The 26,225-nt window shown below is 39.0% G+C and overlaps 1 protein-coding gene across 5 annotated transcripts in view; it reads left to right on the top strand.

Moving 5' to 3' along the window:
- The first annotated feature begins 4,444 nt into the window (after nucleotides 1-4,444).
- The window catches only part of ATP2B2 (ATPase plasma membrane Ca2+ transporting 2), a 340,359-nt gene continuing 318,578 nt past the window's right edge, over nucleotides 4,445-26,225 (top strand). For all 5 annotated transcript variants that reach the window (XM_084633885.1, XM_084633884.1, XM_084633883.1 and 2 more), the window contains exon 1: nucleotides 4,445-4,742. In XM_084633885.1, coding sequence (XP_084490011.1) covers nucleotides 4,544-4,742 — 199 coding nt within the window. In that variant the 5' untranslated portion in view covers nucleotides 4,445-4,543. The remainder of the gene's footprint in view (nucleotides 4,743-26,225) is intronic.

Genomic DNA, 26,225 nt, shown 5'->3' with positions numbered 1-26,225 from the left:
TTAATTGGCATGTATTGCCTTCAGACAATTGGAAACTGAAAAATATTTGACTGGGGTGCTGCAGGAATGAATGGCTGTTCCTCAAGGCAAAGCCTTTCCAAATAAGAATTAAAAAAAATCCCTGGTTTCAGTGTATTCACACAGCAAAAATCTGTGTTACCTTTGAAGAACAAACAATCCAAGAATTACATTGCCTTATGCAAAATGAAGGTATTGTCTTACATTTCTTTTATGAGTAAAATAATGATTATTTTCACTTTAAATTTAAACTTTGGTAGTGGATATTGACAGTAGGAATGAAAAGTCTTTTTCCTACCTGAACTACGTATAAACAAGGTGCTACATTAGATTGATGTGTTACAACCAATGTTTTCAACCACTGTAAGTGACCGCTTTTAATCTGCATTTTTAAAAATTTTGTCTAACATTTTTTAGAGATTATTCAATAAGAAAAAAAAACAAACGGACAAAAAGCAGTTGTCTTAGACTAGAGAGAGAATGTAACATATAAAGGTCTGGCATTAATTTTTCAGTATAAATGTATCGGCTCTGATGAGCTTGTCTCTTCCTGTCTGCAGCACATTCTAGAGAGCATGCTTTGCCTACCAAGTGCAGAGCCGGGCCTACAGGCCCTAGGCAAGATCAGGATTCCATTGCGCTAGACGGGCACAGACACACGCAGGCATCATGCTCCCTGGCTGGACTACATCTCCCAGAACGCAGTCATGTGATTCCCTGAGACACCACTGAGAGTAGTAAGTTGAGTCCGCATTGCATTGTTGAAGATGTTGTCCTCCAGGGAACCCAGCCTGTAGTAGACAATGGGGGCCCAAATTACAACTCCCAAAAGGCAAGGGCAATGTAGTTTACTGTTGATCTGACATGAAAAGAATCATTTTAGGTCAATTCAACAAAACAAAAATATCCAATTTAAGGAATGTCAGTGTTTCATTTCAATCAAAAATGGCAGAACAGAATATTTTGACATTTCTGAATAATTGTTTTTCAGAATTTTGTTTTATGAAAAAATTTGTATTTTCATACTGTTTCAGGATGAAACCAAATATGGAAATGTTGGAATTTCCCGTGGCATGGAAATTCTGAATTTTGCTCAGCTCACATGAAGAGTTTCACTTTGAACCTACAAATCTTGGAGCCCCACTGGGAGTCATGCCACTATACTGATCTCATGTTTTGGATTTCTCAGCTTTCGATAAAGAATTATTAATCTCAGTAAGGATGAGGTGGCCCATCTATCAGTCACATTCAACTGGCATACATTTGGCAAAGTTCCTAGAATTTTCATAAAATATTCCAGGATGAAATGAAGCCTTTATATCTTGTTCCACAGGATTAGAGAGATTCATTATTAGTGAATAATATTAATCATGCTTTGTGCTCTCTATATTTTACCATCTGCCTTTGAAAAACACTAGGGATGTTATTTCCTTGGTGTCATGCCACTGGGTGAATTCCAAAGATCACATGAACTTAGAAATACTTTTTGCTTGAGCACTAATGGAAGTATGCCTCTCAATTTAGTGGTTTATTGATTAATATTTAATTGAAAGTCAAATAAAAAATTAAACAGGCAGATGATTCAATCATATGCAAAGGAACAACATCCCTGGCTAATGTTGTCTGACAAATGACAAAAGTGGCATTTCCAAGAGTAGGAACAAATATTAATATATAGTGATGGTGCTATGATTTTAAAAAGTGTGTTTTGCTTGACAGTAGTATTACTGTAAACATCCCACAGAGAAAAATCCTCTGGCAGACACATCTGACATCCAGCTTTAATACACTTTGCATTACTTATGAAAACAGTAGGTGGTATTCATCAAAGGGAACTAATAATTGATTTTTCTTGAAGTTTCATGAACCACTTGTAAGGACTTGGTCAGAAAGAAAAAGAAAGAAAGAAAGAAAGAAAAAGAAAAACAAACAAAAAATAGCAATGAGCTTTCTGCTATGTAAATGCTGCAGGTTCTTTACATTATGTCTGGTGCTGTGATACCCCATGGTCAAATTCTTTATACACACACATTCTATAAATAGCATTTCTGTGCCTGTCTGCAAGTAGCAATCTGTCTTTTTAATTATTCTTTTTCATTACTGAACCCAAATTGGTTCATGTCACCGTCTTTGGCTGATATTTCAGCTCAAACACTAACATGCTTTCTGGTGAGGTTTCCTGGCTTTCAACCATTCATAGATGAAACCATAAATGGCCGGATCCTAAGATGTGCTGATGTCTGCTCTTTCCCCAAGCAGTGGGAGTTTTGGAGTTCATTGTCTTTTGGGATCATGCATGTTGTGCAGGGATACAAAACTTTTCCTCTCTATTTTACAAACTTTTTTTAATCAAACCCAAACAATGTTTTGAGCTGGTTCCCATTTTATCCAAATCTGGCTACCAGTCCCTCAGAAAAAAATCTGTTAGATACACAAATAGAGGTATTTTTGAACTTGCTGTGTTTTGAGGTATCTGTAATTAAATAGATGCTGCAATGACTGTTTTGCATTCAACCATAGCAGCTTGTGTGTGAGAGAAAGTAGGATACCTCCTATCTTCTGAAGATGCAGTTATTTCTTTTTGAAGGATAAAAGGTCTTTTTTTATTCATTCCAATTTCTCTTTACCTTTGTATTTATTGTGCAACATACACAGAGTTTCCCTGGCAAATTCTGATGCCCTGCAAAAGAATACATGAAGTGCTGCATTGCTGAATTATCACCACCAGAAATTTGACAATGAGCATGGGGTGGGGAAGAACAACTCTGATCTAACATTTGACTACTACCTGGATTCTGTGCTGTGGCAATTTAAAATTCTGATGCTCTGGTATTCTGTGAAATTCAAAGGAATGACATGTATTTTTTGCTAGAGGTCCATATTGCATGTTTTAGCTAGTGTGTTAAGCAACCTCAAAACGGATAATGTAATTGTGGGCAAATAGGAAATATTAAACACTGATTACATTATCCCCTTGAAATCAATGGCAACACGCTCATTTCAGTGGGCCCAGTAGCGATATTAGCTGTATGTGGGCATGAAATTAAGGTTGTCCTGACAATGTAAAGATGGGAGGTTAAAAACATTTAGTTCATTCTTCTTCCCTTTGCATGCACTCTGCTGTAACAATTCATTTCTTTGTGACTGGTGTGCTGCTTAAAAAAAAAATCCACTCTGACAGTCAGAGGTCCATCATTCATTAATCTGATACCACACTCAAACCCTTTCTGTCATGTGAGAAATATTCAGGGGTCTATAGATTAGGCAGTGAACAGGCACTATCCCACTTCAGGCAAAAAAGAAACCTTTAATCTCTGTTAAAACTCTGTGACAAAGTATAATAGGTGGTTTCAACAGCATTTCAACCAAGTTCATTAGACTCTGCATAAGGAGAGCAGATTTTAAAGGCTGGCTTAGAAAGTAGTCAGTTGGTCTCCAGATGGTCCAAATGTGACTCTTCAGGAGTATGCATGTTAAAAACCCTGTATAAGTACAGTCCTTTCTTTATTTGAATGCTTTGTAGCTCTCAGGCCAAAGCTATCAAATGTGTTGGTGAGTCAGCAGCTAGTGCTGAAGGAAAGCAAACTGAAACCTTCCCATTCCTATGAGAGACAGTGCTCATTGTTTAGCCTGAAGCACTCAGGTGCTTTATCTCCTTTCCTGTGTGTGTTTATTTTCATATCTGACAAAGCTGCAATGCTTAATTTATTTAAATGTATTCTGGATTGGTAATGAAAATGTTCCTATTCTTTCTCCCCCCTCCCCCATTTTACTTTTATTGTGCTGAAAAATGGTTTATGTAATGGATGAAGGCATAAGTAATAGTGTTCAATTAATTTTTATTACTTTGTAGTCCTTCATGGGTGTTTTGTTCTTTTCAGATGAAAGATTGATATAGCAGTATGAACCAGAGCCACATACCAGAGGCACATCTAGACTGTTGGACTAATGGCTTACTTATTAATATTCATGAGCCATCTCATTTAGCAGGCGCTCTTGGGACTTGATTAAAGTAAGGAACACTGCTATTGCTGCTGTAGCTGGAAAGAGCCTTATGTATGACACAGCTAAGCAGTATCAGTCTTTGGGGTCGGCTGTGACTAACTGCAGCAACGTGCAGATTCTTGCATCTAGCTTTTTTTAATCAAGGACTATGTTTGGGAGAATGAAGTTCAAAGGCTCTTTCTGAAGTTTTTAGGTTCACTCTTCTAACATGTGCTTTGTGTTTTGATCCCAAAGGTCCGGAGGAAGAGATGACCATGTAGATACTACAGCCTGAGTGCAGCATAATGGGAAATGGTGAATGGAATGGAGCTGGTCTGCAGCCTTGAAAGCAGCCATCCTGCGGACTATCACTTGGTCAGGGACACCTCAGTCATCAGAGGCATTCTCCACTGAGTTCACTGAACACCCACTGGATTCTTCTTAATCCCTTAGGTTGGAATTTGAGTTTCCTCCCTTGCTATTTTGAAGCAATTTTAAAATTCCATCTAGTGCACAGAGTGGAGCAATACAATCAGCAACAATGGGTGACATGACAAACAGCGATTTCTATACCAAGAACCAAAGAAACGAGGCCAACCATGCAGGAGAGTTTGGGTGCTCACTGGAGGAGCTGCGCTCCCTCATGGAACTCAGAGGAACAGAAGCAGTAGTAAAAATTAAGGAGACGTATGGGGACACAGAGGGCCTCTGCAGGCATTTACAGACATCACCAACAGAAGGTAAATGTGTTTCCCTTTCTTCATTTGAGTCAGGGGTGTGCAGGGTGGTGAGATTCATATAAAGGACCTCCACCTAAAGTAAATGGTGGAGGGGGTAATCTTGCTTCCCTTCTGAACTAGGATTCATACAGCACTTCTGTTATTCCCAACAATGACAGTATACCACTACAAAGGAAAAACAGCTCTGAAAAGAGAAATGAATAAAGACCTAGACAACCTGCTTGTCAAATATGGCTACTTGTTAAAGCTAGTGTGAGAGTGTAAAAATAGGGCTGCATATTCAAGTTGTGAATGTGCTAATTCCATTTTAAATAGCAGACAAATAACTAAATGAGAAATTCAGCTCCAATTTTATAGCAAAAGAAAATTGCATTCTGAGGATGCTCTAACTTGTGGATATTTTTTGGGGCGCAAGAGGAGAATTACTTTGAAGTAATTGTTATTCTATACAGGTATCTAGTGGTATGAAGAGAACTTTTAGGTTATGGATATTAAATTGGTCAAAAGGGCAATATACAGTATATATTTTCTTATGACTTACCTTGACTTCTGGTAATACCGTAGATAATTTTGCTTAGGTTACTATTTGGCTATGAGTATTTGCTTTTTCTATTGGTAACTGCAACACTGGGCCTTCCTCCATTTAATAAGCTGAGGCATAATCATTCAATAGTCTATTCTCATAAATTGCCCACAGCATTTAATGGTAAATGTATTTTCATATCTAAAAGAGAAAGGAACACATTAGGTTAATAACACTGTCTTTGAAGCTATAGTATTCATTGTCTTTGTCTTCTCTTGTAATGCCACCAAGATCCACTCATTCATTTTAATATTTCCCCCCCTTGTTTCAGAGGTAGAAGTTAGTTTAATGTCTGATTCTTTTTTTTTTTAAGTAACCTTTTAAAATTATTCATTTCGACGTGAGTAAGGAACTAATTACTGAAATTCCTGAAGTATTAGTTTAGTGATAAGCATGTCACTTTATTATAATATCATGTAATGTGATATTATAAGCTTACATAAGGAAAAGAGTCTTTGGGAAATAGATACGTGTTTGTCTTAAATAAATTCTTCTTAGCCCTACACATACTGCTTTTCAGTTACCTATTATGGTCAAGTGTTGGCACTATGATAAAGACTTAGTCTGCTTAGTAATGATTTACTAGGCAAAACTACCAAAAAATGAGCAGCAAGTTCTAGAAGTACCACAACCTTCACATATCATGATATACTGTAGAAGAAACAATGCAACAGGAATACTGTGGAGAAGATCTTGGTGTAGTACAGTATGTGCTAATATACAAATATGGCAATACCTCTGAGATACATAACTCAGTACACCCGTTAAATATCTGTGGAACTTTATGGACCAGATTTGCAGCTTGAGCAAGTCATCAGAACATCATGGGCTTCAAGGGAGCTTTGTCAGTTTAACCAGCTGAAAGCCTAGCCTAATGCATGCTTGGATGGAATTGTTAATTACTTTTTCTGCACAGTTTGAAACACAAACGGAACATTATTCCTTATACCCAGACAGACTGCATGGAACCAAGTAACATGGCATGCTGACTCCACTATTAATCTGCATGTGATACTTCATATAAAATAACGTTTCCCAAGCCCTCAATTTTGATCTTTATTTTTAAACTTGTGGCTTGGAAACATGTCTTTTAGGTGGGAATACTACGGACTGATTGGTTTCAGAGTAGAAGCCATGTTAGTCTGTACTCGCAAAAAAGAAAAGGAGTACTTGTGGCACCTTAGAGACTAACAAATTTACTTGATCATAAGCTTTCCTGAGCTACAGCTCACTTCATCGGATGCATGCTCAAATAAATTTGTTAGTCTCAAAGGTGCCAAAAGTACTCCTTTTCTTTTTACGGACTGATTGTACACTATATTGAGATATTTTTGAATACATGCAGAGATGGCTTTGTACACTGGGAATCTATCTAGTTGGGGATAAAAGTCAAACTTCAAAGGGATAGTGATAGGTCAAACTTTAAATATATTTTTAAAAATAGAGCCTCATGCATTCTACTAAAACTTGTATCTCTCTTCACTGTCATTTGAATTCAACACTATTAAGATGACATTCTATAGGATCTTCTTTTGCTATGGAATGAAGGAAACAATCAAAATGGAGTTTGTTCATATGGACATGAGTTTCACATGCACCAAGAATAGTAATAGGACCAAGAGTCCAGAAAATTGCCAAGCTGGTTGTATACATTTTCAGAGGGTAAAATCACCCCATCCCATGGAGTTTTCTTTCTTGCAATGAGTAACAAGTTGCATCCTTGGATGCCACAGATCCCTTGAGGGCCATCTGTAGGGAAGCATGTGGCTCTGCAGCCCAAAGATTCAGCCAGCCTACCTTCAGTGACACCATGCTGCTTGAGCTTCCTCTACCAGCAGCCACCCCCCAAAATCCCCAAAGGACATTTTCACATTGCTGAATGCTGCAGATTCCCTGCAGGGCTTGTGTGACCCCAGGCCACTTCCTCTCCATTACAAGATCCACGAACTTTGGTTGGTGAGGATCCTGTGCATGGCTACATGAGAGAGCTGTGGTGGTTACTCTGCATGCACAGATCTACGGAGCAAGTAGCACCTCAACATTACAACACTCAATTTATTTTCACGGTGTATTGAATAAGTGTAAGAGCTGATAGAAAAATTTCACCTGAAAGCTGACACTTGACATTTCACCATATTGAAATATATCTGACCTGAGTCTATTTGCCTGTATGATATCATATTAGGAAGTTTATAAGGTGTAATTAGTGAAGAATTTTGTCTGCTATACCTTTCCCATGTTGATATTTGATTTAGTGCCTACACACTGCTAGGAAGAACCACTTAAACTCAAAGTGGCTGTTTGAGGTCTGGTTTAAAGCCTTTGAAATTATGGCACCTAAGTTAGACAATGCAAATATAACTCAACCCTTGTTGATACTGTTGTACATACCCTTTCTTGTGCTTTTTGAATTCTGGTTATTAAATATCTAACCTCATATATTAATGCTAAAAAAGAGTTTGCCAGAGCATACTGATTAATATAGTAAGATTTACCGAGTGAACATATAATATATTTTGTCAGTTACATGTCTTCTTTAGACTCTTCTTTACATTTTCATTGATCTTGTGTTTCCTAACTGTAGATGTGGTGTGGATCCTTGTTCTCATTATTCTTAAGGAATTTCTTGCTATAAAGTATGGCTTTGTTGTATTGGAAAGCTACTATTTAGGCTTTATTGAAAAGCCTATGAAAACCCTTTCTGTGGGGAAAATACAAATATGTCCCTGCTTGAGCTCAAATTAATTTTCATTAAAATATTTTAAATAGTTTTTCTTAACATGGTGGTACAAAAATCAAGGAGCACCCAGCTATCTGTCAGTGTACAAGACACCATTTGAACCAGTTGAACAGCTCTGTGTTGATAGTTGTATAACTTTCCATGGAATTTGAGTCTGTGAGGCCACCTCAAGTGTAATGATACCTTATGAAGGAGGAAAGACTGCTGTTACCGTGTGCTGAGTTAGCTGGAAGAATATCAGATGTATTCCTTCCAGAAATTAATATGTAAATATATTTAATCGAACATTTTATGTAGTGTGCGCTAATATAAATATGCAAGACATTTTTTCTTCAGAGAACAGCAAAACTATCCATTCCTTTTAATAGTAATTAATATATTAATTATTTAAGTGAGAAATCATGTGAGACAGTTTTTCAGAGATCCTGAAATGTAAAAGCAAAAGGTGTCTTTAATACTGATGCATGTGTTATCTTGTTCACTTCTACATCCATCTACAGAAGCAGCTGTTGCCTTGGTAATATCTGTGCTGTCATGTCTGAAGCAGCACCTCCAAGAGATGTTACATTTTAGCGATGGTGTTACAGCACCAGAGAATAAGCTTGTCAGCTGCTGTACAGTAATTATCTGACGTATCAGTCTTTTAGAAATGGGGTTGGTGCAAACCGAAACCATTTAAGACCCAAACTTTAAAGACTGAGTCAATGGCACCTGGATTTTAATCACCTCTGGATTTAACAGTCAAAACTAAAATCACCCCATTTTCTAGCAGCGTCTCTTCTGTAAAAAGACTATGATAAGCCGAAAGAATCAATGTGCAATTTAACCATATATTCATTTTCAGAAACCAGCTTTTGTGTACGGTAACTATCCTCTTGCTAAGGAATTGTGTAATGTGTATCTTGCACCTCCTTCCCCACTGTTTTTGTTTTCAAATGGGTGGTTGTTATACAGCAGATATAAATTGACAGTGGCTGCTGAACAAGTGTGGGTTCATTTAATTTTTAGTTATGACAATCCAATAAAGCCTTACATAATTTTATTAAACTATTCAAACAGAGTCACTAAGGAGCAAAAACCAACAGTGTAACAAAACGGACCAATTATTTGGTGCCACAAAACAGGAGAGACCAACAAACAAAGCTAGCAAAGCCGGAACAGAGACTTACGGTATATAAACCAGTGGAGACACTCTAGCCTGTTTCTGTTAAAATATGGTCACATGAGTTTTCCATCAGTTCTGAATCCTTTCAAAGGTACTCTGAATAGTTAAATGTTAGAACAGTAATGTAAGTTAAAAGTTATTTAAATAAAAATTATTTTAATACAGAAGTTTAGCATTGAACCAGACTGATTTACAAAAAATTAAAACCTTCAAACTGATAAATAAGTGGAAGCTAGACATTTGTACAGCAATTGAAATTGCCACAGAATGGGAAGGAATGCTCCTAGGAATGCACTGATGCAAAATTTAGAAAAATATAAGGCAACAGTGGAAGAGAGGGAGATAACTGTAACAAGGTTAGCATAAAAAACTAGAAGATACATTATACAACAGAAAGAGTCAAGAAAACAATGAAGTCTTTCAATGAGCACTATATGTACTTTTCTAGTTTTTAGTGTCAGGGAAACAAATGTTGGCTTCTAAGAAATTGTTGTGGTGAAATCTGACACACCGTAAATGGTGACAAAAACAGAGCAAATGGAAGATTATGAAAGGGAAGAGATTAGTAATTCATAGGCTGAGTTTTAATTTGTTTGTGCCTGATTTTGTTTGAGCTGGCTGAAAGTTTGACAGTTTCTATGCGGGACTGTAGGTTTTTTAACATCAAGATTAATGTAAAAGTCTAGATATTTAAACTTTTGAGGACCATTTTACACAGCGGTTCTAGATTAATTTTAAGTACTAGGTGACTTTCTGAAAATTGTGTGATATTTTAATTAAAATACTTGCTCCAGAACCCAAGAGCAGCGTCTCAAAGACAGTGAAAGATATGCCCATGCAGGTTTTCCTTACAGATTGCTGCACTAATTAACTCATTCCTTTCTTTTGTGTTTTCAGAAAATCATTTTTATTTCATGCCTATTTGCCAACACACATGCAGGATTCAGACTTGATGTTCATATCCTACCCCTGATTTGTGTATGTACATACATGTATCTAAAAGAAAAGCAGGGCTTTAAACAGTGAAAGCCATCTTCTTTTGCTGCCAAAGCCCTTCCCAGTTAGCATAGTGAGGTAAGGTCTGATCCTGCATGTATCCTAGCCTTTTCACATACTAAACTTCTATTTTCTCAGACAAGTAGAGAAAGGGACTAACTTTTAAATACATGTTTAACTTTGTTCACATTATCATATGCAGTATGTAGGAACTTTTTGTGCCTAAATAGAGCACATATTGCCTTCATATTTTTCTATGACCACTTTAATAGATAAACTGATTGCCCCCCCCTGCACCTCCAATTATAATAAACCACTTTCTAACAGTCTCCTTAGACCCCTACTCCTACCCCACCTAAGAAAGAAGTTGCACTTTGCACCATGTCCAGAAGGTTTTAAAAGTCTGAGCTCTAGTGTAACAAGTGGGGGAAAGCACGTTCCCAAGTCAACTGGACCTCACGGAGGATGTCCTGCCAGCAGCACTTCTCAACAGAGGGAACTCCAATTTGAGCATTTTTGCTCATCAGAACTGAAGTATTCCATGCCCATTTACTGTTGCTGTTTTTCCTTGTTCAGATGTCGCATAGAACACGAGGGTGGGATTCACCGAGGCACACAGGCATCTAACTGCCACTGGAGATGACTAACTGCAACAGTTAGGCCCTGCTTGCATTCACAGAACACCTGCTTATCTGCCGTCTAACATTGTAAGCACCTAAAGTTCCTGGATTCCTAAGTTTCCTCTGGTAAAGACATCTAGGTGACTAACTTTTAGCAGCTGGGCATGTGCACTGAGTCCTGACACTGCCCAATTGTTCAGTACCTAATTCGCTTCTAAGCCCCAGCAAGATTCACAAACTAGGAGTCTTCCTTTCCTGTGCTGCTTTTGGAGCCCAATTGGATAAGTGTGCTCAGAGCATATCTAAACCGACACAACACCCCACTTATAATCTTTAGCCTGGTCATTAGAGCATTCATGCAGTATATGGGAGACCAGGGTTCAGTCTCTCTCTGCCTGCTTTGTGGTGCAGGGAGTTGAACTTGGGTATCCCATCTCCCCAGACGGTGCCCAAACCACAGGGCGATAGGATTTTTGGGGCAGGGCAGGAGTCTCTCAGTCTCTCCTGTTGAAACTGTTCCACAGTGTAAAATAGTTAAATATTCATTGGGCCAGACAGAGGGTTAGAATGACTTTATAGACCTCTCACGTAGGAGGTGGGAGACCGAAGTTCCAGTCTTCCTGTGCCAATTAATGATTAATTATCTATACACAGTGGAACAGCTGAGTGTTGGGTGCCGAAGCCCCCTTTGTGAATACTACCCCAAGTGTATTGGAATTGTCTGGGCATTTAATACAAATTTATCCAAAACTAAATTAAGTTCCTTTGCAAATCCCTACCATCCTTCAGTGTGATAATGGAGCTGAATTCATTGGGAACATAAGGGCCAATGCTCTCCTATGTAGGTTAATGCTGCCTGCCAAAGGTGGGAAGATTCTGGAAGTTTCCACTTAGTTTCCTCCAGGTTATTTGTGTCAGAGGGTGGAAAGTTTGCCCCCAAAATCCACAGTAGGTGCTGGAGACAAGAGCCATCTGCTTGGGTGCCCTGTTTTTTTTCTGCAGCTGGACTCTCCCAGTCACCTTTTGAACTCATAGCAATATAGGCCTGATCTCTGCTGACGTGCACTCTCCTGCTGGGTTCTACCTTGCAAAAGTTGAACCCCTACAGGATAATATTGACCCAGCCAGCATTAACTTGTACTAGGTTTCCCTATGGTATTGTGCGTGGAAACAATGCAGCGTATCGCATCCATTTTTTCAGCCTTGATACCTCCAGAAGGAGGCAAGAGAAAAGGATAGAGGGGTATACAGTGGAGTTGCCACTTACCCTGCTATACCCTCCTAGCCTGGATCCTTTGATTGTGCTCCCGTTCCATTCACCACAATGGAAAGGAGAAACCAGATTATTACTGTTCATCTGGCTCTTCCCACATGCATTCTCTGGAGAAACTTTGGATCTGACCCAAGGCCATATTGGGAAAGAAGTGTCAGAGTAGATTTTGAATGACATCTGATAACAGTTAAAGAAATGCTCAGGAAGAAGACTATGCATAGGGAACTCATATAGCGCATGCTGTTTAGAATAGACAGATGGCACCCCTGGGACAGGAGTATACACTATTTGTGTGAGTAGAGCTCAGAATCGGTAATAATATATGTAGGAATTTAATGCTGCTCAGAATCCCAGTCCGTCCATTTCTTTAATCTGGGGGGCAAATTATACCCCGATACACATTCTTTCAACTTCCGCTGACCATTAGCGTTTGCTTAAATTTATGAGTGGGGCTAAGTGGGTAGAACCTATGACATTTCCCTCAAGGACACTTCTTGCTTAGGATATTGGCACTGTTAGTACCATCTGTAGCAGCTTTACAGTAACTGCGACTGCTTCACTGGAGATGTAAAACCTGTGTTTAAACACTCAGCACATCTCGGGTATATTTGCTGCAAATTAAAACTTCTCAAGCTGTGCTATACTTGCCCCAGTGACCCTTTCCCCAGGCAGTGTTAACACCTCTAGTGGGACAGAACATTTTAAAATTGCAGTATGAGAAATGTTACACTTAACACACACACATAACAGCAGAAGAAAATTAACTTCTATAAAGCCCATTTAAACCATTTTAATATTGTTTCCAGAAGCTAAATCCATCTCTTAGCTCAGCATCAGCAGTAAGCTGGTATACAAACAGGTTGGCTTTTCCAGTAGTTCAAAGAATATAAGTACATCTTCACACAGAAATAGGGAACACAGCAGGAAACCAACAGGATGTAGTTACGATTCATTGTTTACACTTGTCTCTACTTCCTAAACAGCCCAGGCTTAACTGATAATGATGTGTTGTCTTGGATGAGTCTCCTGGGGTTGCTTTTATGTGTAATGTCTCAGGCCAATCTGTCAGCACATAGTATCTTATTTCAGTCTCACATATTCTTGGGAGACTAATGACTGGCCATTTTCTTGATCTAGACTAGGGAGGTCTCATCATATTGCAAAGGAGCTGATATATTGTGTGTACCTCCCAGTTCTTAGCAAGCACGAGAACAGAGCCCTCCCAATTGGACATAAGAAATTTCTGAGAAACCCTCATGCTTGCTATTTTCTCACCCACAGTTTATTCTTCTGGATTTCAGTATGGCATTTTCTTTGATCAGACCTTTGGCTTTGGTATCTGAGAAGTTCAAAGTTAGAGACCACTCCACTGGTCACCATTAGTCGTGAGCCCAGTCACCCAAATGTATATTCTGTCCTAGAGCCCACTGCCTCATGGGGCAGCAAACTTGATTAATAACTGAAAACACTATCTCTCAACCTCATAGCCTGTTGAAGCTCTTTTATGTGTTGATGTTTGGAGGATGGATAGCTGCTGATGCATTTTGCATAACAAATAGGGATTTGAACAAGAAAGTGTATTTTAACATTGAATTTCTATCCTTTGGCATTATTTAGAAGCAGGGTCACAAATATTCAAGTGCAGCAGGCTTAATTAGTGTTTGAAAATTCCCATGAAGTGGAATTTAATTACAGATTGAACTGAAATCTATATACTCATTGTAAATACCTCACAATGCCAATTAACTGGAGGTCTATGCTAGCAATCTATTCCTAATTTGGAGTTAGGAAGTGAGTGGGTATTTTTGGCACCTATCTCTAGCTCAGGTACAAGCTTGTTTTCTCTCCCTGTTCCTCCAAAAAAGGCATCACAGTGATAAATTTAAAATATGAGTTGTGTATAAAGTTGGTGAGATTAGCATTTGTAAAATGGTATTTGACATTCAGTATTCCTTTGTTGATGTGATAAGTGGATTTCTCTTTGAGTCATGCAGCATGAATACATTTATGACCCACAGAAATTAGTTATTGTCCCCTGTATAAATGATTTTTTAACATAAGTATTAGAGCAGTGGATATTATGGGGACGGAGTTGTCATGCTCCACTATTGCATCCAAAGCGCAAAATTTCTACTAGTGAGGAATTAGTACCTGTCTACCACGCATTTCAAATTGTGACCACATTATTATGATTAATCATGTTTATTCTGGTAGTGCCTAAGGACTAGCCAGGAGTGGGGCCCGATTGTAGTAGGTACTGTACAAACAGAGAGCAATAGACAGTGCCTCCCCTGAAGAGCTTACAGTCTAAACAGACCAGACAGACACAGGGTCAGGTGAGGAGGAGGACATACAAGCAGACTGAACAATGTGGTGGTGGCAAACACTGTGTTAGTTCCATTATTTTTGATGGTGTGTGGAGAGGGACCTGGGTATAGTTGGGAGGGGATCAGCTAAATGGAAAGAAAAGGGAAGACAAGAGGTAAGGGGGATGGGGCAGGTTTGGAATGAAGCTCAGATGAAGAGATGTTGAGGGTGGGGGAGGGTTGGAACAAACACCCAGTTAGCACAGAGCAGAGTAATTCCAGTCAAAACTGAATAGTTCTCTCCATGTCCAGAGGTCCTTGCTTTGGGTGCTTCTGCTCCTACTGGGTACAAAGTTGCTGGTTACTTGCTGCTGTTTAGCCTCCAAGGCCACATGGTGGAGGGGGAAGGGAAGACATCACCTGGGTTGTAGTTTGCTCAGAATAGGGGGGTGTCTTCACTGCACAGCTTTGGGTTCAGGGGGTGAATCCAGGCCATGCACTCTTGTCTAGATGAGAGATTAGCACCTGAAATGAGATAGGTTAATAGGGTGGGATTTATCCCATGGTCTTCCACTGACCCTCCTGTGTCATTGGTCTACAATACTGATCATATATTGACAAGGTGAGATCTGCGTTTCTAATGATTTGGTGGGGTATGTGAATGCATTCTTGTCAGTTGTAGGTATTTTCTTTATCTTGATATACTTCTATTATTTAGCTAGCAGAACAACAAACGTTCTGTCAGGTTACCCAAACATAAGCATCTCAGCTGAATGGCTTTTTTCCCCCCAAAGTGATAAGATTTGATTGCTCATTTTGTGTCTGTTTTCAGAATGTCATGCCATTTGCTGACTGACTTTGGCTTTGCTCACTTTGTTGTGGGAAACTAAACAAATAGTGCAAGGTGCACTTTCTCCATGGGGCTTTTAAAGTCAATATAAGCCAGCTCACCTGCTAGCTTGACATTTGAAATTATCTACTAAAAGGTTCTGTTTAGAACTGGGTATTACTTTAAATGAAATTTGGGTAAAGGAGAAAACTAGCAAGTGTCTCCTTGCTTGTTACATGAGACAACGTCAAGTTTTCTGAGGCTAGTGTTAATTTATTCATGTAAGTATTCAGGCTGGTTTTTCCCACTCACTGGTTATCTTACTTGCTCCTGGTCTGTCTTATTCATGGGCAGTGTGCTCTGAACTGAAGGTATTATTAGGGAAACTGAATCACAGTTCCTTTTGGAGCAAATTATCTATGTTAGCTACTGCTTCTGTGCTTAAAAAATAAGGTAATTTCAAGCAACTTTAATAGGACATGTATGGTAGGTAGCATAAATGTGAGACAATATTTCAAAAATGTTTCTAAAGGTTGTGTTTGTTGCATTAATTGTTGAGCTTTGACATTGAGTTCAGCGAGTTCATCACTGCCCTGTTTTTTTCACAGAAAGAATGCTGGTAGTATCTGATGACTTTCTCTTACTTTATGCCTGTCTACTTTGATGAATCCATCAAAGTATGTACATTATGTTATGTACATAAAGTTATGTACATTAAATATATGCAGACAACGCTGACCCTAGACACATCAAATTCTCTGCTACTTTTCATCTTGTGTAGACATGTAGATTTGTGCAAAATGATTATTAGAAGTAGTAGATCTTCTAGAAGTAGATATTCTAGAAGTAGAATTTTACACCCATTTTGCACAGGTCTAAATGACTACACAAGCTGTAAGCCAGTAGATAATCAGGCCCAGCAAACTATGATGGTGATCTCCTTATAGTTTTTAGCCTAGTGGTTAGGACAGTGGGATGTGGGAGACCCAGATTCAATTCCCCCCTTCCACATCTGATGTGGAGCATGGATTTGAACTTGGTCTCGCATATTGCAGGAGAACACTCTAGTCACCAGGCAATGGGATATTCTGGTGAGGGTCTCTCTCAATCTGGCCCATGGAATCTGTTCCACTTTGTATAAATAATTAATAATTAGAACAGGGACTTGAACTTGGGTCTCCCTTTCCCAAAGCAAGTGCCCTAACCACCAGTTTGATAGCATCATTCTCGTTTTATCGCTCTGGCTAAATGACTGTTCCTTGTCCTTATAAATGGCTATGAATATATATAAATGATAAACCATAAATCCAGTGTCTTTATAAGACCATGATTTTTAGCATCTAGCAAAGTTATGAATGTAAGCTCCCCAGCTCGTCTTTTGAAAGTGTTGTGCAGGTTTCCTTTGAGGATGAGGACTTATAGGTCAGATATGAAGTGATGGCTTTGTGAAAAGTGTTCACCCACAGGTATTGTGGTGATTTGTCTTTTATAATTTTCTTGTGTTAGTTCATTCAAGAGCGTAGTGATTGTCTCGTTTCAACCACATAGTTGTTGTTGGGGGCATTTAGTGCACACTGAAAATCATCGACTTAACAAGGAAACTGGAACGTATTGCAACAATATGTAACTCCCATTTTTGTCCTATGACTGCAGGGGTGTTAATGGGCCACTTGACCTTGAATGGTCTCTTAGAATACGTGGTAGCTGCTTATGCTAAACTATCTGTTCCACCTTGTATTTAGCTGCAATGCTCGGACCTGAGGAAGAGCTCTGTCTCTCTCACCTACCGGAGTTGGTCCACCAGAAGATCTGTTTGTAAGTGCAGACCTAGAGAGGAAAGCCAGGCAATGTTCTATTCTACTACATTTTCCACGGATGCTCTGCCTGCAGAGTTTCCACAGAGTCTCAAGCAGCTTCCCAGTGGCAGAGCCCACAGGAAGCCATGGAGGTAGAGCTTTCTCTTGCACAGCTCCACACTGAGAGGTGCAGTTTTAGCTGTGGTATAAAATCTGGCCTAACTTGCATAAGAGCTTGTCTGTTTTCACTGACGCCATTGAAACAATCTGAAATAGTTTGTTAAACAGAAGTTGCTAAGCTACCAATGTGACAGAGAAAAAAAAGAACCTCTCTCCAGAAACTTGTTGCCTTGTCCTTGCCTCAGGGCAGGCAAAATGGTATGGATTCTCCCATCTTTATTAGCAGCTCTGACTCAGCAGCCCATACAAACTGTGGCTACATTTGCTGCATTGTGTGTCTGTTGTATCATAGGAATAGCTGTTTAGATACAGCTGTTGCTGCTTCTCTAATAATAGAATTTTTAAATTTACCAGCCCTTAGTTCCACTTCTCTCGTATGAAACTCTCTAAAAAATGCAGAGGCTTTTTTCCCCTATCAGTTGGGAGTCTCAGTCATTGGCTGCAGGTACTGCTGTTATAAATCATAAGATCCTGAGACCCAAAGGCAGTGCCACTCCTAAGATTGTGCCTTTTGCACTGTAGTCTGACTCCTCCCTCCCCTAACCTCAGAAGGTACAGTCTTTGCTAATCTCCGTGCAGTTAGGTGTAGTTCCTATGCACAGCCAGCAAGAGAGGAGGAACACAAGAATGCTAACCAAATTGAGCTAGCAGTATGAGAGCTGCCTCAATTCTTCACCCACCTAGTATCTGAGTGAAACCCAGATGCTGAGTAGAGGAAGAAAACAGGGATATCCCTATTCCCTGATTGGAGTGCTGGAGAGATTTTTCTCTTCAAGCAACCAGGAAAGGGAGAGAAGAGCCTTCTCATCTCTTGACACATTGCATCAGTGTCTGGCCTGCCTGCGTTGGACTTCTTGGCTTTGACTCCCTCATTTGAGAGACTCTCTCTCCAGCTACTAAAGACCAAACACCACTGGTCTGTGTTCTACGTAGCATTAATGTAGTGGAGACAGATGTATGTCCACAACGTTGTAGATTGGAAAGTTAAAGTTTAAATATCAGATTTTGTTCGTAACCCTTAGGATGGACTCCCTTCTAGGCAATTCAGTTGGTTCTGCAGTTTAATCTAGTTTTTTTTTAAACGCACTCAGTTTTTCTCCTAATTTAGAATCATTTCCACAAGTTAGCATTTGGGGTGGCAGATGGAGTGTCATGAATTTGCCTGTGGTTGCCCCATTTACTCCTTATCCAGTGCATAAGTTCTGAAATTTAAAGGAATGATGATGACTTTTAGAGCTGTTGTTTTATAATTGTATTGCACTCTGAAGTTCTTTTGCTGCAATGCTAGCTGCTAAAGAAACTGAAAGCAGCTGCAATGTATTCTGCTTTGTCAGAAGAGTCAGCACTCTGGCATATCTCAGCATGGATGGTGAATGTTACCCAATTTGGCATTCTTCATGCTGTGATATGATACCCCTAACGAGGATATCTTGAACATTGATCATCTGACTGATTTTCAGTTTTCAAGAATATATTGTCGAAAATGAGGTTTAACTCCTTGACTTTTAGCCTTTGACACTTTTTTTGTCTAACCAAAAATCACTTCTACTGGCAGGTGACTTATTTAGAAAGGTAAAAAGTGAAACCAGCACTGAAGAGGGGAAAGTGGCTTTTTTTTGTCTGTGCCTTTTTTGCAGACCCACTGAAGTCAGAATTCTTCACTTTCACTCTGTGACATTTCTTGAGTAATTCCAGTTACTGCATTTTTATATATATTCATTAAAAAAAAAAAGCAAGCCACAAATACGGGATAAGGTTAGAAAATTATTCACGTGCTGAGATGTGCTTACTGTGGGTGATCTGCTCGTTTTGTACACGCCTTGTATGGTGACAGTGAAGTACGGAATCCTTTGTTCTATTGTTTTCTTAACCCAGTGAGTTTGAGCAGTTGCGTTCATCAGGTGCAAGGACGTTTTGACACAATTGACCTTTTCTCTTCTTTCATCATGTACACGAACCTGACTAAGGAACAGTGTGCCTAGCTCTTCAGTTCCAAGCAAATAACTTTCAGTTTCAGGTTAAAAACACACTGAAGGGCAGCCAGAAGACAAGGTGCTAGTGGATTCTTGTTTTATCAGTACATCAAATGGTCTAAATTTCTCCAAAAGCTTCAAAATAGGATTTAATCTGAATGCTACATTGCTGTTACCAGATTGATTTGGGAAGGGATTAAAGAATCGTCTCGTGTTTTGTTTCTACAATGAGGTTTTCCTAGATAAATGACAAATTAACTGGAATGCAAAATTTAATGCTAATGGGCTTCAAACCAAACTAACTAATGGGCTTCAAACAGAACATTTTATTTCCTTTAAGAAGGATACTTACAAAAGACCTCCTTTTCTAATAAAATTGGGTTTACTGGGAAAAGGAACCACCACTAACACTTAATGCATTTTAACAATCTTAAAGATGTTATATAATGTCTGTCATACCTGAGGTCCTTAAAATTAGTGATCTTTAGGATTCAAAGATATTAGTGCTTTATACATTTGTGTGCAGCTATTGTTATGGTCACTACAGATCACCTTTGTCAGAATCCACCTGTGCTGAGCTGTACTAATGGTTCTCAGTATTGTCTGTATTTTGTATGTTGTACATATTCTAGATTTGCTGTGTTGTTTATTTTTAACTATGCATAAATGTGACTCAAAATATAAAACCATATACATCATTAAGTGAACATCTCACAGATAATCCAAGCTGCATGTGAGGTCTGAGTCTCAGTATGTTGCCTTCAACCTCAGGTACAGTTTTGCAAATGGACCACTTTTCTAGCTGGGGTTAATACCAAAAAGGTTTAATGCCATCCCAGCTCTCTTGAACCCCCTGAGGGCTATGAAACTGGGTTGAAAATCTCAGTCTGGATAGCAAGAGTGGGATAAAGTTCAAGTTGTTTATCTTGATCCATAAAGCTGTATGTATTTTAAGACTTGGGTATCTTAGAAGCTACTGTCTTGTGTTAACCTAACAGAAATCAGTTGCAATGGTTTTACTAACCATCCTCAGATTAAACTTGTCCCTATTTTGCTGATCTTCAGAACATACTGCAAGACTTGTCTATTTGCTTTGTGGTGGCTTTCATGGGTTGAGTTTCATTTGGTGTTGGCCATTTGTTAATCACTGGTATTTTAAAGGGATGTACCAAGAGGGGTGGTCAACAAATAAAAATGAATTTAAGCAACATTCAGTAATTAGCAGTAAGAAAAAATAAGTACAGGAAGAATAAGTTGTTCTTGTACCCATGATCTTTAAATATGTCCCGCTGTTACAGCTCCTTTACGTTATCAATTATATCCTCTTTGCTGCACTCCAGCACACTTGTATCAGTTTTTGTGTGGACATAAATATACCAAAAAATGAGATAAGAACCCAGACCACAAACTATAGAAGTGAAATGTCATCCAGGCCCTCAATGAAAGACTATTTTATCATTCATATGATGTATTATACCCAAAGAGAAATACACAGAGTAACATTCTAGTTTTAGTAGGGTAACTATAGTGACTTTGATATCTGTAGAGAGATTAGCTGGGTTTTTTTTAATGTTCTGGTTGTGCTTTTTTTAACCATCACTGTGTAGCTGGAGTGGCCTTACCTTTGTAATATCCGATGGCAGAAGTCAGTAAGCTCAGGTTGTCTTATCCTCTTTTAAAGTGACCTACTTTTAATGAAGTACAAAGAGTGAACAAAATTCTTTAACTCACATGTATGCTCATACATTTGCTATTAAATGCTGCATAAAAGCTAAGAGTAAGGTGGTATTAGAGCTCAAAGAAGATGAATGTTTAACAGCCATCTTAGGAGAGTGAAAGATTTAGCCTTGATTCCTTAAAAAATTTGTGTAGTGAAATATCGGCAAGTGTCTGAAATAATTAAAAATAGCTTTCATAGCAAGCACTGGTAACTGTTTTAGCGGTAGCAACACACAAAGGCGCTTAAGGCCAAATCAGACTCTCCCCTCCCCAACAACCATAGATGTTATTTTAAATTCCTGATGTTAATCCTCTGTAACAGTGATAGCAAAGTGTGGCGTGGTTTGCCGTGAGATGCTGGCAGTGCTTCCTCCTGTCCCAGTTCTCCCGAGGTACTGCTTCTGACACTAATGTTGATGCAACTAGCAGCTTAAAATCATTGGAGAGAAATCTATTTCTGCTTGCTGCACAGTGATACCAACAATAATTTATTATGTGTCTCAACCTTCCTGCAGTCTCTTGTTCTGCTGTTTTCTTCTTTGAATCTTCTCCTTTGCAGGTGCTACAGCGGACAGCTCACCTTGCACTGTGGGCACATGAAGTTGTTCCTTCAGGGATGATGCCAGCATTGCTCTCTTAGGCTCAGTGTACTGGACAAAGTGACGTCTGGCAGCCTTCCCTGGAGAATAAATTGAGCAGTTTCACAAGGCCTCTTCTATCTAATCAGCCTCATTGGATTGTGGCACAAATTGTTGCTAAATGGGAGATTTAAGATACATGGCCTGAACCTAGAACCCAACTCTGAATCCTAGGTTTCCCATGTGATGGGTCGTTGTGTTGTCACCATTTGATGAAATTGGCTTATTCATTACTTTTATCTCCAACAACTTAACTAACATTCATCTGATCAGTCTCAGGCACTTTATAATTTTGAACTTAAGGCACTCAGACAATACCTTTTTATATGAGCAAAATATTTTCCTTTGAATAGATATTCAGATAGATATTAATATGTGTCACTATGTCTTGCCTCTGTCGACTCTGTTGGAAGGGGCAGCCTTAATTTCTCTAAGGAGAATTCTCTGCACGTTGCCCTTTATTTTGGTCATTTTCCATTTTGAACAATTTTGTTTATGAAGATGTTCTCTGTCTTTAAATTCAATTTATTTTGTTTGAAAGTGATTGCAGGGTTTAGTTATCAATGGTATCCTGTGTGAGTTTGAGTTTGTCAATTGGTTACATAAATCCTTAGCCAATGTTTCCTTGTTAAATACAAATTTTAAAAAAATGCCTTTCAGTGTTTCTGCTGTAGCAGAAATTGGAAAAGGTTCAATTTTGCTTCCTAAGCAGCTCCGACAATCCCACGGTTGTGTGTACAAAGTTATTTGTATGTACAGATGCTGGGTGAGATCTTTATCTCCACTCCAGCTCTTTACACCAGGTAAGAGGGCCATGTCAGCATAAAGGGGCCCTAAAAGCCATTATATGGCTGGATAAGGATTTCTCGAGTGCAGCGGCTCTGGAAGCTACTCCCTCCCGGGCCCCATTGCAGGGGACTTGCTTGTGATGGGGCTGCAGCAGATTGCACTGCAGATATTCCAGGTAGCACTGCACCCCATAGGGCAGCTTGTGGAGGCTGACAGAATGTAGACATTCTCCCAGGGCTCTAAGTTCCTGGAAAAGTCAAGGATCAGAAGAATGCAAAGTTGCTTTAAGGCCACTATGGTTCCTGGTTCCCTTAGGCTGCAAGTTATGTGCTGCCCCTCTTCGAGTGTTATATTGTAAAAAAAAATAATCGTTTTCTACTAAATTTCTCCCCAAAAAGTTGTATCGTGCCACTTTATCTCCAGATTACATAGATATAGGAAATATAAATGTTTTTGCTGCAGGGTGCCCTTCAGGATAGGATATTGCTACACCCAACCTTCTTGCTAGTTACAGGTATTCTCTTGAGAGGTCAGTTAAGTTTTCACTATTGATCAGTGCTGTGGAAAGCTTTCTGCATCTGAGGAGTAGGCTGAGTGCTATGATTTAATGTAGTGCTGTGAGAGGACTGTTCAAGTGTGTTATGAATAACAAGGATAATGTGTTTGCTCATCTATCTGTAATTCCTCATGGACGTTTGATCACAGCTTCTAAAACTCCATACAATATTGTATTGATCAGCTGATTATTAGTAAAAGATATTTCACATTTAGTATTAACAGTTGCCCAATAAATATACTTCAATAGTCCAATTATTTAGATGTGATTCTATCACAACATGGTATAGGGTTAAAATTTCAATGCAAAGATTCAGATAGATTAGGCATAAAGAAAAGGAGTACTTGTGGCACCTTAGAGACTAACCAATTTATTTGAGCATGAGCTTTCGTGAGTTACAGCTCACTTCATCGGATGCATACTGTGGAAAGTGTAGAAGATCTTTTTATATGCACACAAAGCATGAAAAAATGTATATAAAAAGATCTCCTACACTTTCCACAGTATGCATCCGATGAAGTGAGCTGTATCTCACGAAAGCTTATGCTCAAATAAATTGGTTAGTCTCTAAGGTGCCACAAGTCCTCCTTTTCTTTTTGCGAATACAGACTAACACGGCTGTTACTCTGAAACCATAGGTTAGGCATGTTTTTATATAATGCAGATCTTTTCTGCATCCGACAATGTAAGCATGAATGGGGTAAAGCAATGTATTCATTTACAACATCTATGAAATGGGATTTTCACTTGCATATTCTTGTGTCTGAGATATGAAACTGAAAGGAGCTATAAGCTATTTTCCTTTTCCTGAGCACTTGATGTGGTTGTGAAAACATTTCCTGCTTTTATTGTTTTGGGTATTTTAGCATTTCTATTCCAGATGCAGAATTCAGCACACTGCTTTTGCTCCCTGATTTTCCTGCATCTTGGCTCGTTCTTACACTACAAAATAGTCAGTGCTAATTATGAAAGCCTTATCCTCCCACAGTTCCCTATTCAGATCCCTTCGTTGGCTTTCTTCATCTTTTGAATCGGCTTCATGCATCTTGCCATCAGCTGTGTCTACTCAACTGCAGCAGCCTGCATGTCTGTCCTTTCCTCCTGCACCACCTCTATTCTCTACTCCCTGCAGGTCTTCCTAACTTCTTTACTCCTCTGTGGGGCTACATGCTGGCCTTAGGTTTGGAGCACAGTTCCTTTTGTACTGAATCACCTCCTCTTTTTATTCAAAAAGACCACCTTAAGAAGACATGTCTGTACATCCCTATCACTGAAGGTTTTTAATAAAGGGTTAGACAAACACCAGTCAGGGATGGTCTAGGTACACTTGTCAGCCCTACATTTCTGGGATTCTATAATTACTCGTTTTAGAGTAGCAGCCGTGTTAGTCTGTATCCGCAAAAAGAAAAGGAGTAGTTTGGCACCTTAGAGAATAACAAATTTATTTGAGCATAAGCTTTCGTGAGCTACAGCTCACTGCTTCGGATGCATTCAGTGGAAAATACAGTAGGGAGATTTATATACACTGAGAACATGAAACAATGGGTGTTACCATACACACTGTAATGAGAGTGATCACTTTGAGCTATTACCAGCAGGAGAGTGGTGGGGGCAGGATCCTTTTGTAGTGATAATCAAGGTGGCCCATTTCCAGCAGTTGACAAGAATGTCTGAGGAACAGTGGGAGTGGGGGGGAGGAGTAAACATGGGGAAATAGTTTTACTTTGTGTAATGACCCATCCACTCCCAGTCTTTATTCAAGCCCAAGTTAATTGTATCCAGTTTGCAAATTAATTCCAATTCAGCAGTCTCTCGTTGGAGTCTGTTTTTGAAGTTTTTTTCTTGAAGAATTGCAACTTTTAGGCGTGCAATCGAGTGACCAAAGAGATTGAAGTGTTCTCCGACTGGTGTTTGAATGTTATAATTCTTGACGTCTGATTTGTGTCCATTTATTCTTTTGCATAGAGACTGTCCAGTTTGGCCAATGTACATGGCAGAGGGGCATTGCTGGCACATGATGGCATATATCACATTGGTGGATGTGCAGGTGAACGAGCCTCTGATCGTGTGGCTGATGTGATTAGGCCCTATGTTGGTGTCCCCTGAATAGATATGTGGACACAGTTGGCAACGGGTTTTGTTGCAAGGATTTGTTGTTACTCGGGGACTGGTTTTTATTTGGTCAACTCACATTGAGTTGGATATTTTTTGAGTTGTCTTAGTTCTTCCCAAAAGCTCTCACTTTGTCTTCCTTGATGCAACTGTATTGTTATGCAGACTGATGGCACTCAATTTAACATTATTTGCATAGCTGGTTGATTATGATTTCATTAACTACAAAATCGTGGGGTCAGATTAAATCTTGATGATTAAAGATAAATATTCCAGCATCACTATGAGTAAAGCTTACATTAAACACTAAACAAAAACAGTGTAATTAATCCATTCATGTAGACTAAGTCTCCTATCTCTGTTTGTTGCCAATTTCCAGTTGATACTATTAAAAGGTTAGCATTTATTTTCCAACTTTTGCTTTTGTAGCTTACTAAAGGACTTTATATATAGCATTTACAATAAAACATCCGCTTTTAGCAAAAGTTTTCACACAGTTAGGTAAGATCATTATGCAGTTTCTTTAAGTATAAGGAATAGACTGTGGATTCATGAATCTTTGAAAGACAATACAAAGTCCATCTACCACCACTGACCTACTGGTTTGGCCCTATCCTACGCATGCATGTTATTGTGTACTATTAGCCATCTGTTCAAAACCTTTTCTATTGTTCTCACCTATACCCCCCTACCCCAAAAGTCATTTACCTTTCAATACCAGTGATTCCTACTCAAGACTTCAGAGAAGGAGATAGGGCAAGGTTTTCAAATGGTATCTCTGTCTTCCTTAAAGAGAGAGAGAGAGGTTCCATCAGTTTAAAAAGTGTGTGATCCAGGGGCTTAGGGTATAGGATTAGGGGATCAGACTTTGCTATTATTCTCAGCTCTGCCAATAGCTCATTGTGTGACCTTAGACTCACTCACCCAGTCTGAAAAAATGTGATTAGTACTCACCTACCTTTGTACAATACTTTGAGATCTATGGATGATTGTATACGAGTGACTTAGTAGCATCTATGACACAAATAGGTATATTACTCCTGTGTCAAACCACATTCTTAATATTTCACCCAAGGGGTTGTGTGTGTGTCTGCCAAAAGCTAAGAACTAGCTAGTTGTTATGGTTATTGTGAGATGTTTGTACAGTAAATGATTTTAGTTACGTACATGTGAGGTATTGGCTTTCAAAACTGTTGAAGTAAAACTTG

Source organism: Lepidochelys olivacea (assembly GCF_965140295.1).
Source record: "Lepidochelys olivacea isolate rLepOli2 genome assembly, chromosome: 7".
NCBI classification, from domain to species: Eukaryota; Metazoa; Chordata; order Testudines; family Cheloniidae; genus Lepidochelys; species Lepidochelys olivacea.
This window is presented reverse-complemented; position numbering and strand designations above follow the sequence as displayed.